This window comes from Drosophila melanogaster, chromosome 2L (genome assembly GCF_000001215.4).
Source record: "Drosophila melanogaster chromosome 2L".
Classification (NCBI taxonomy): domain Eukaryota; kingdom Metazoa; phylum Arthropoda; class Insecta; order Diptera; family Drosophilidae; genus Drosophila; species Drosophila melanogaster.
The window spans coordinates 4,189,335-4,198,133 of NT_033779.5; the positions used below are offsets into that span (position 1 = coordinate 4,189,335).

At 39.7% G+C, this 8,799-nt stretch overlaps 1 protein-coding gene across 9 annotated transcripts; it reads right to left on the reverse strand.

Annotated features, from left to right (window-relative positions):
* Window positions 1-5: 5 nt before the first annotated feature.
* Naprt (Nicotinate phosphoribosyltransferase) lies at window positions 6-8,737 on the reverse strand. 9 transcript variants are annotated; one of them, NM_001414090.1, is made up of 14 exons: window positions 7,813-8,046; window positions 7,141-7,445; window positions 6,400-6,570; window positions 6,205-6,331; window positions 5,683-5,766; window positions 5,484-5,611; window positions 4,205-4,345; window positions 3,976-4,147; window positions 3,299-3,634; window positions 2,782-2,843; window positions 2,441-2,562; window positions 1,225-1,490; window positions 749-1,158; window positions 192-685 (listed from the first exon to the last, which is right to left on the reverse strand). In NM_001414090.1, the coding sequence occupies exons 2-10, from the start codon at window positions 7,229-7,231 to the stop codon at window positions 2,798-2,800; spliced, it is 1,296 nt and encodes a 431-aa protein (NP_001400993.1). In that variant the 5' UTR covers window positions 7,232-7,445; window positions 7,813-8,046; the 3' UTR covers window positions 192-685; window positions 749-1,158; window positions 1,225-1,490; window positions 2,441-2,562; window positions 2,782-2,797. The 9 variants fall into 9 exon arrangements, with proteins under 9 accessions (NP_722964.1, NP_001260015.1, NP_001400993.1 ...); NM_001103607.2 differs by lacking the exons at window positions 2,441-2,562; window positions 2,782-2,843 and having other exon boundaries at window positions 7,813-7,857; window positions 7,918-8,046; NM_164575.2 differs by lacking the exons at window positions 2,441-2,562; window positions 2,782-2,843 and having other exon boundaries at window positions 6-685; window positions 7,141-7,480.
* Window positions 8,738-8,799: the final 62 nt, after the last annotated feature.

Here is an 8,799-nt window from a genome sequence, read left to right on the forward strand (position 1 = left end):
CTTTTAGTTAAATACATAATCGCAGTATGTATGTAGTTATATATAGATAGAGTAGTTATAGTTGTGTGCTTGATGTGTTGTGCCCTACTGCGTGCAAATGTCCTAAAAAGCATTTGTACTTCTAACATTCATCCTTCGTTCGCAACATTTCAACACTTAAGTACTAGAAAAATATTAAAGACATATTTATTCCGTTCCGATATTTGGTTGTAACTTAGTAACTCGATTTGGGTTCGTGATTCCTGTGCATCCTGATTCTAATTCCGCTTCCGCTTCTCGTTTAAGGCACATTACACATTCCTGAATATGATGTGCGTTTTACATAGTAGTAGTAGTAGTAGTAGTAAATATTAGATAAACACGTTAAAACTATTGATTTGAAATTCACTCGCTAAATTGCGTGGGAGTTTGTGCTTCATAGTCAGCGGGAAATCCTCGTGTGACGGAACGAGTTCCAGCTCTACAATGCATATGACCAGCAATTGACTAAAAAAAAAACTAATCCACCACGACCCCAAAATCGAGGCCAACAAATATTGAAAACCAAAGGTAAGTAAATTTCTCGGAAATGTTTTAGCGCATCCTTGCCAGATCCTCCTTATATAGATCATGATAGCTCGCCAATTGGTGCATTCTGAAGCCACAGATCGTGAATGAAGTTGTAGAGATTATCGCTGACAGCCACCTGAAAAAAAGTGAGACATTGGTTAGACCCTTTTCGTAAGCCAAATCAAATGATTACACCCACCTTGTAGGGCGTCGGGTTGAGCGTGCGCTTGTGATCGTTGCGCAACGTTTTCAGCGAGATTTGCACCTTCTCGCGTACCTGCTCCAACGTGGGCAGCTGCTGGCAAATCTTGCCCGACTTCCAATACACCTTGTAGAGCGACTCCACGTGCGAGGGTATCACGTAGGCACGCTTCGACTCCTGGAACGGATGCCGGCACAGTACCTTCTGTCCCACCGCTGGCGGCGGCTCCGATACCTTCTGCAGCAGATCGATGAGCGCGTGACCATCGGCGCTATACAGCCGATAGGCATTCTTGTTGCCCGGCATCGTCACCTTCTCCACGTCCTGGCTCAGTTTGATACGCGGCTGGCCGTTGATCTCAACGAGCTTGTACACACAACCCAGCGCCGGCTGTCGTTGGCAGGTAACTGCAAAATACACAATATTTACAACACATTCAAGATTTCAAATGTACATAAGTACAGCAAACTCACCCAAATGCGTGCCAATGCCAAAGCAATCGATCTTGTGCCCCTGTTCGTTGAGACTCAGAATGGTGTCCTCATTGATGTCGTTGGACGCCACAATGGTCAGCTTGTTGAACCACGGCACCTTGAATCGCTCCGCCACCTTCTCGAACGTTTCGCGTGCCAGGCAGGAAAGATAGGCCAGATCCCCGGAGTCGATTCGAATTCCAAGCGCATGGTAGCCCAGATCGTTGAGGGCCAAGGCCACAGCGCTGAAATTCAGCAAGCCACTCCTGTGGAGAAGAAATCACAAGCATGTGTTTAGAAGTCGCATCTATGGATTCCAACAAGTGCTGCTTGGTTTTTGGTTTTCAATTCAACGTTAAACTCATTTTACTCATTTTGCTATACAATATTTTAAATTTGGTTTTTGGTCACTAGTTTGAAAGCGAGAATTACGCAAATTCAAATGTTTCGAAAGTGAGGTGGAGCTATAAAACGTGTTTCAGAACTCAAATTGGTTCTCTTCGATTTGCAGGTGCGGCTCTTTGTGTTCGAAATTTGAAGCCTGGGAAAATGCCATAATTTTCTCATAAGGGGAGCAGCAGCACAAAAAAGTCGAAGTTATTCGGTTTTGTTTTTCAAGCCATGCAGTGTGCTCTCTCGGACGCTTTTCTTAACTATGTACAGGTCATAAAACCAACGAAAAAAGAAAAAACATTTTTGAAGTTCTCTTTGTTGGTCGTAAATAAAATGTTTCGAAAAATATATGTATGTAACAATACAAAACTGGGGCACAGAAAACAAGAAAATTTAAGTTTAATTTCCTAAAACCAAAATGTTTTCGAACTGAAGACGAGGACAATAAGAACGGGGTTTAGTCTATGACAGCATTAGGGTGAATCAGTGCGTGATTTCGTAGGTTTCTTTTTCATTTATGTGCTTAAAACAATGCAGAAATAAAGCGAACAAGTTTACTTTTTTACGTTTTGTTCAACAAAACTGTTTAGCTTTGTTAATAAACTATTTGGTTATGATCAAGGTTCAGTAGAAAATTGTTTTAATTGCACTTCTCTTGATTGTTTTATGCACCTGGTTATGTGTTTGTGAGCTTAAGGATCGTATATCATTATGCATGAACTTTGGTTTCGTTTGTCGTATTTTTTGCTTTTGAGTAGGTGAATTGTATGCCATATGATATTTTCTCATGTTTTTGTTGGTTGAAGACGTGTGTTTTACATACCTCTGCCAAAATAGTGCCGGAAGTCATTTGTTTACTATGTTAGGTTCGTAAATTCTTTTCATTTGCTTTCGATATTTTATGGTTTTCTGATTCTGATTCGGTTTCGATTATGTTTTCGATTTCTATTTGTTTCACATTCACATTTAGGACGAGAAAAAATAAAAAGCATAATAAACAAAAGTCAGTTAGAAAAAATAATATGAAACGGAAAAATGTATAATGATAATTGAGCGTGTGTTAGTAGAAGAAAGTGATACGAAAAATTACACTGTAGAAAATTGGGCGGGCAACAGGGAGAAAGCAAAGCGATAAATTAAATAAATAAAATAAAATGACTTCACCTGTTCTGGTTGATTTTCATTGTTCGAATCTATTGCCCGGATTAGTTCCCACTCTCGAGGATCTTTGACCAATTTCGTGACACCAAAGCAGAGGACATATACATGGACATATATTATATATATATTAGCTTAGATATATAAACGCATATATGCATATGTATATGAGGTTTGAAATTTTGAATTTTGTATCGAAATTCTAGTTGAATATTTCTCCACGTCGTCATGCAAGGCTTATATTAGTAAAAATCATAGTTCAATAGTAGAGCTAACAAAATGATCCAGGATAGTAACTTCTAAATTAGATTTTTGTTAGTTACATTTGAAATAATGAGCGTAAAGTCTTAAACAAAAAAGCAGAAGAAAATGCTGTTAAAAATGCAGATGTGATTTATGATTAGGATTAGGTTAGAAGGAAATGACAATGGAAAGATAGATTAAGTAAATGCTTTTAAATTCGCCTATTTAATCATTTGATTTTTCTATTACTGATTGGTCTGCTTTCGATAACGACATTTACCTGAATGACTTCTCGACATATTTTGGTAGGTATGCCGTCCCATTGGACACTGTGGTTGTTGTCTTTAAGGTTCCTGTTGCTGTTGCAGTTGTTTTCGTAGTTGTTGTGCTGGTACTAGTATCTTGTATATCTGTATCTTTTGGCGTTCTACTGCCATTATTCTGAGCAGAGCCATTCTGATGACCATTGGTGGTCTTGTGGCCGTTTACGTGGCCAACGCCCTGACCATTTTGATGGCCATTGGTCGAGGGACTTGCCTTTGGCTTTGGCGGACTGTTCTCAGACTTGATATCATTGATATGCTTTGGTTCTGTGTTGGCTTGTTCTGTTTCTCGGCTGTTGGATAATACTTTTGATTATTACTCAAACGAAAGAACGAAATGAAAAGCTCAAGAAATGATTGGGATGAGGCAGGGAAAATTAAAAACTCTTCATTGGCGGAGCCTTGTTAGCTATGTATGTATGTAATAGTTACTCTGGTTTTTGGGTTTTTGTAACTGGCTGGTGCACGTCTCGAGAGTCTCAAATACAATACGAAATATAACAAAGAAATCCATACTCAAAATAAACGAGGGCAAGAAGAGGGTTACCGGGATAGTTATGGGATAATATCACAAACGTAGGAATAAACCGAAAACTAAAACCGTTCCGAGAGAATCTGCCTAAAAGCGAAATACCTCTTAACATCGTACGTATCGACAAGTGCCATGAATCCATCAGGGAATGCGATGGCATAGGAGACCATCGCAGCCAGTTCCCCCTCACTAGATTCCTCCGTAGAAACGTCAAGGAGATGCGACAGCAATGCCCGGTGCCTGACAGCATGCTCCAGCAAATCTTCCAGGATGCCTAGGAAATGGAGTTTATCATTATGGTTTCTTAATGCTTAGTACAGCATTTACTCACCTGTCTGCTTGTGCTTAATTAGACGGGTCTTCAGCTCTCCAATACTACTGAAACTAGTGATATAGGCATGGGCATGCGTTCCCTTTACGGGTATGTTGAACAATTTTCCAGCCAGCACATTGGAGGTGCCATCAAAACCGCCTGGTAAAAGAATAAGGAATGATCGTATAATTTAGTTTATACATTTACACAAGGATACAAAGCCTCCAAACTTTTAAATACTCGCTTAATGGTTTCGTTACATTATTTTCCTCCATTAAGAGCGAAAATTCCGGCTATAAACATTTCAATTTCCCTTCACTTTATCACAAAAAAAAAACCTTGACGGGAACCTTGACGCCACGCGATTTTGGGGTGATACTATATAGATGATATATGTATAGTCCAAGCACAATGTGGAACGCATTAAAAACTTGGAGCGTTGCTTACCAAACAAACGAAACCGAAAAAGTTACGATGTGTGAGCGCCAATCGAGAGGCTCCGGAGCAGGAGCAGGGTTTGCCATGTTCGAATCCGGATTCGATGGGTGCCTGGCACCGATATACTCCATATACATGGACACCCCACGTAGGCGTTGCGTGTGCCACCCACTTTGGGCATTTTACTGCCGCCCGGGCGCATTTAGTTTAACACATAAACTAGAGTTCTTGAACTTTGTCGCGAGAGGAGCAGGTGGAGACGAGCCGGAAGCCTTGATGAAGGCGGAGAATTACTCATAGTTCGGAGGGAGGGCCTTGAGAAATGGCAAAATCGGAAATCAGAGTCAGCGAAGCCTCAGCTCCTGACAGTGACACGTGCTTTGCATGCATGCACATCATAAAAGTCGGCCAGAGGCAATATGAAAAGCACCGACTTCCTGCAGGCCCTTTGAAAGGATCAATGCCTCAGATATGCTGTCCTATGGACTACTTAAATGCCCTGTAAACTTATTATGGATAATTACTTAAGCGCTGACAAACAAAATGTTCGTTTAGGCTCGTATTTGTGATTAAAAGTATATAGTTCATATATAACATCTAAGAATTTGTAGATCGGAATCACACAATGTAAGCTTTCCAACAGAAGGTGACTGTAAATAAACTCTGTGCCCGAATCCTGATGTTTCCCTTTCCCCTTATTATTTTTAATTGATAATGAGCTGTCTGCATGCAATTTGGCAATGCCGAAAAAATATTCATATCGCACACGGCTGACCTTTCTTGTCACGATTTTAAAGAACTCCAAGAGACTCGTAGTTTGGGGCCTGCTAGAGTTCATATTTGATGGCGGTGTAGTTACCTGTGTAGGAGTATTTCGATGCGGATAGACCTCCATCTGGTCCCTGGGCACGACGCAGTCCAAATTCCAATAGTTTGACATGTTTACCAGCTACCATGCGATAACGGGCTGCATTGGTGGCCATCAAACTGTTGTGTTGTGTGGCAAGTGGAGGTGGTATTATTAGGAAATTTCCAGATAGTGTATAAGCGATGCCTACCTGGCATAATTTACCAAGGTGAGTAGTGTTGTCTCCAGCAGCTGGACGATGATCAAAGGTCCCTCGATCTTAATGATGGGTACTCTAAAAGTGGACAAATACATTTTACTTATCTGGAGTGTTTAAAGTTTACATAATATCTGGGTAATCCAATTACTTTGCTTTCAGATAAGATAATGAAAGATAATGAAAATAAAATATCTTAAGTCTTATCAGTTGCAATAATGAGAACTGTGTTATGGACATAAAATTATATTAAGATAAATAATGGCTGACTGTTATGATGTCTGTTCTAAAAATATTTTTAACAATAAAAGATACATTTTAAAATGAATTTGATTTAATGTCCATAGTCTATGAGCATTTAAATGTGTGTTAAACTTGAACTTTGTCTATACCAATAATAGATGATAGCTAAACTTATATCTGCTGGAATTTCCTAAACTTATATCACACTAAGAAGCCTATCATCATGCGTATATATAGACAGGTACTAATTTGATGGATCCCATGCGAACACACCGTGGAAATGCTACTGTGCCCTCATCAATGGCATACAAGGTGACATCCCGCGCCGTCAGATTGCCGAGGTACTCAAAAAACTCGTGCTCAATGCCCTCGGGCAGTGTTTGCTTCAGGTATTCGATATCTGAAAGGGTTCAAAAAGAGTTGATTAGCTTATTAGAATGAAAATATTATGCTGTCTATGACACTCACCGCTCTGGGAATAGTGAAAGCTATCCAGGAATTTGAGGCACTCCTCGAGTCCGGCGAAAATGGTGAATTCCCCATGGAATGGATTGTTGCGAAAGAACAGATCGAATACCGCCGTATCATCGGTTTTATCGGATTTCCAATAGGCATAGGCCATGGTTATTTGGTACAAATCTGAAAAAAAAGGATTCATTATTAGTTTTTAACAATACTGCGGGTTTAACTTAGGTAGGTTCCTCTGTACTAAGTAGCAAAGTGTTCAGAGTGTTATGCAGATAAGATAGCATGGAGCGTCAATTGCTGGTGGTGCAAATTAACGCCACCCAAATAAATGGACAAAAGCCCGAAAATGAAATGCAAATTCTTATCTAAGTGCAAAGACCTAATAAGATCGGTTCGCTTTTATTTATTTGCGCTCGTGTCTGCATTGCCTAAAAATATATGCTGTATGTATGTACCTATACCAAGTGCAATACTCGTAAAAAGCCGGCCAAAGCAGCGCATAGCGCGCCAAAATGTCTGTGCCCAAATGTCAGTCGGCTTTAAAGATTAGAAATTCTATATATACATTTATATTTCAACTATATATATTCCAATTATTTTGAACAAACAAAAAATGGAGAAATTAAAAGGTACAACAGTATATAATCTTATGTTTGTCATATCTTGGTACCCATCATCACTACAAGCTTTTTACCACTATCAAGAGCGCCATCTGTTGGCGACATTTGGCTACCTACTTACCAGTGAGCAGCGGCTGGACAACGCCATTCTGATTCATCCGCCCGCGATCCATAAACTGTCCGCCCGCACAGCCCAATTCACGGTCGTTCATTTTGTGGCCGATCTGTGGAATCTCAGGCTATATCAGCTATATCTGCTATATATCGATGTAAACGTCTGGTGGTCCGTAGTTCTATTTGGTTCGTTCACACGCGACTCGTTTTGCGGGCAATTAATGTGCCAAATCAACAAAATAATTAGTTTCTCTGGTCGCCTGGCTTATTTTTACTCGAATGAATGCCGTTGAACTTTGTGTGTTTGTTTATCTGTAAGAGTCATCGAAATTGTTTTGCAATTGTCGCTGGAGGAGGATTGTAAATTGTTTAGCCAAAATGACGTAAGAAAAGCAAGCTCATTGTAAATAGTTCTCTACAAATAATGCAATTGAATCAATTATGAACTATTCAACTTATTATGAAGGCAGTGCGTTACCCATTAATTGGACTTGGAAATTTAAACTTATACTTGATTAGACGTTTTTTTTAAGTTAAGTAAACAACATAAAAACAATTTTTTTTTTTTTTTTTTAAATTTTAAAACAAGGGCTTAATCTCAGTTGATTATTTATTTTTTCATTATTACTTTATAGAGCTTTTTTGTGTTCAAAACATAAGGGCAATCATTTCACCATACCCGTGTAACGAAACTAATACGCAAATTAGCGAAGGTTTAGAAATGCTAATGAAAAACGAGCTAATTAGCATACGAAAATCAAACCAGATTTTTGTCTATAGCTACGTTATCAATTCAAATGGCACGATTCGAGGCTTTTTGATAACGCGAACGGTAATACTTTTTCACTCGAGCAAGGATCTCTGGTTTTTCGCGCGTCCAACTTTTCCGCTCGACTTTTGAAGTTGAATTGAATTCGAAAATCAAAAGCAAACGGGTTAAATGAAAGAGAGCGCCAAGAGAGAGAGAGAGAGAGAGAGAAAACGAGAGAGCGAGAGCGAAATGCAGTTTTTTGTTTGCTGGGAGAATTTGTTGATTTTTGTTTTTGTGTTGCCATTGGCAGCCGGTTGTTGGCTTTATTTTGACTTTTATTTTGTTAGCTCTTTATTCGATTCAGTTGTTGTTTCTTTCAGATTATTGGCGCAAAAAAAACAATGTTAGATTACACACAACGTGTTGCTGCATGTTGAAGGTTGCGTGAAGGTCGCGCAACACAGGCGCCCCCCACGCACACCCACACACACACACACACAAATGAGGGTAAATCGAGAGGGACGGCCGTTACTGCCACTCCCCTCAAAAAGGGGCGTCATGGGCGTGGGCGTGAGGGTTCTGTATGCACTTTCACTTTTTTTTGAGCACACTTCAATTAAACTTTTTATATAGGCGGTTGGTTCTTCTACGCACCAATACTATTTCATTTCGAGGGTGAGCATTGGGTTTATCATAAAACTTTCTTTTATCAGCGGCTTATCAGCTTGTTTACCACATTTATTTACGTTTTTTGATCCGTTTCCGTCTGCTAAATACAATAAAAAGTCAAATATTTTAATTTCATTCACCGAACGCTCGCGCACGCTCTTCTTCTTCACTGGCGAACAGCTGATTCCGCTGTTATGGGTTGGCCGAAGCTGCTAAGTTGGCGCTTTTATCGCCATATTTAGCTTT

What these genes read in the sequence shown, in the direction of transcription:
- Naprt (NM_164575.2), bottom strand. Translation starts at nt 7,231, where the DNA reads ATGAACGACCGTGAATTGGGCTGTGCGGGCGGACAGTTTATGGATCGC. An exon ending in GGCACAGTAGCATTTCCACG is followed by an intron (nt 5,767 to 6,204) that starts GTGTGTTCGCAT and finishes GTCCACTTTTAG; the next exon opens with AGTACCCATCATTAAGATCG. An exon ending in ATCGAAATACTCCTACACAG is followed by an intron (nt 4,346 to 5,483) that starts GTAACTACACCG and finishes TTCTTTTACCAG; the next exon opens with GCGGTTTTGATGGCACCTCC.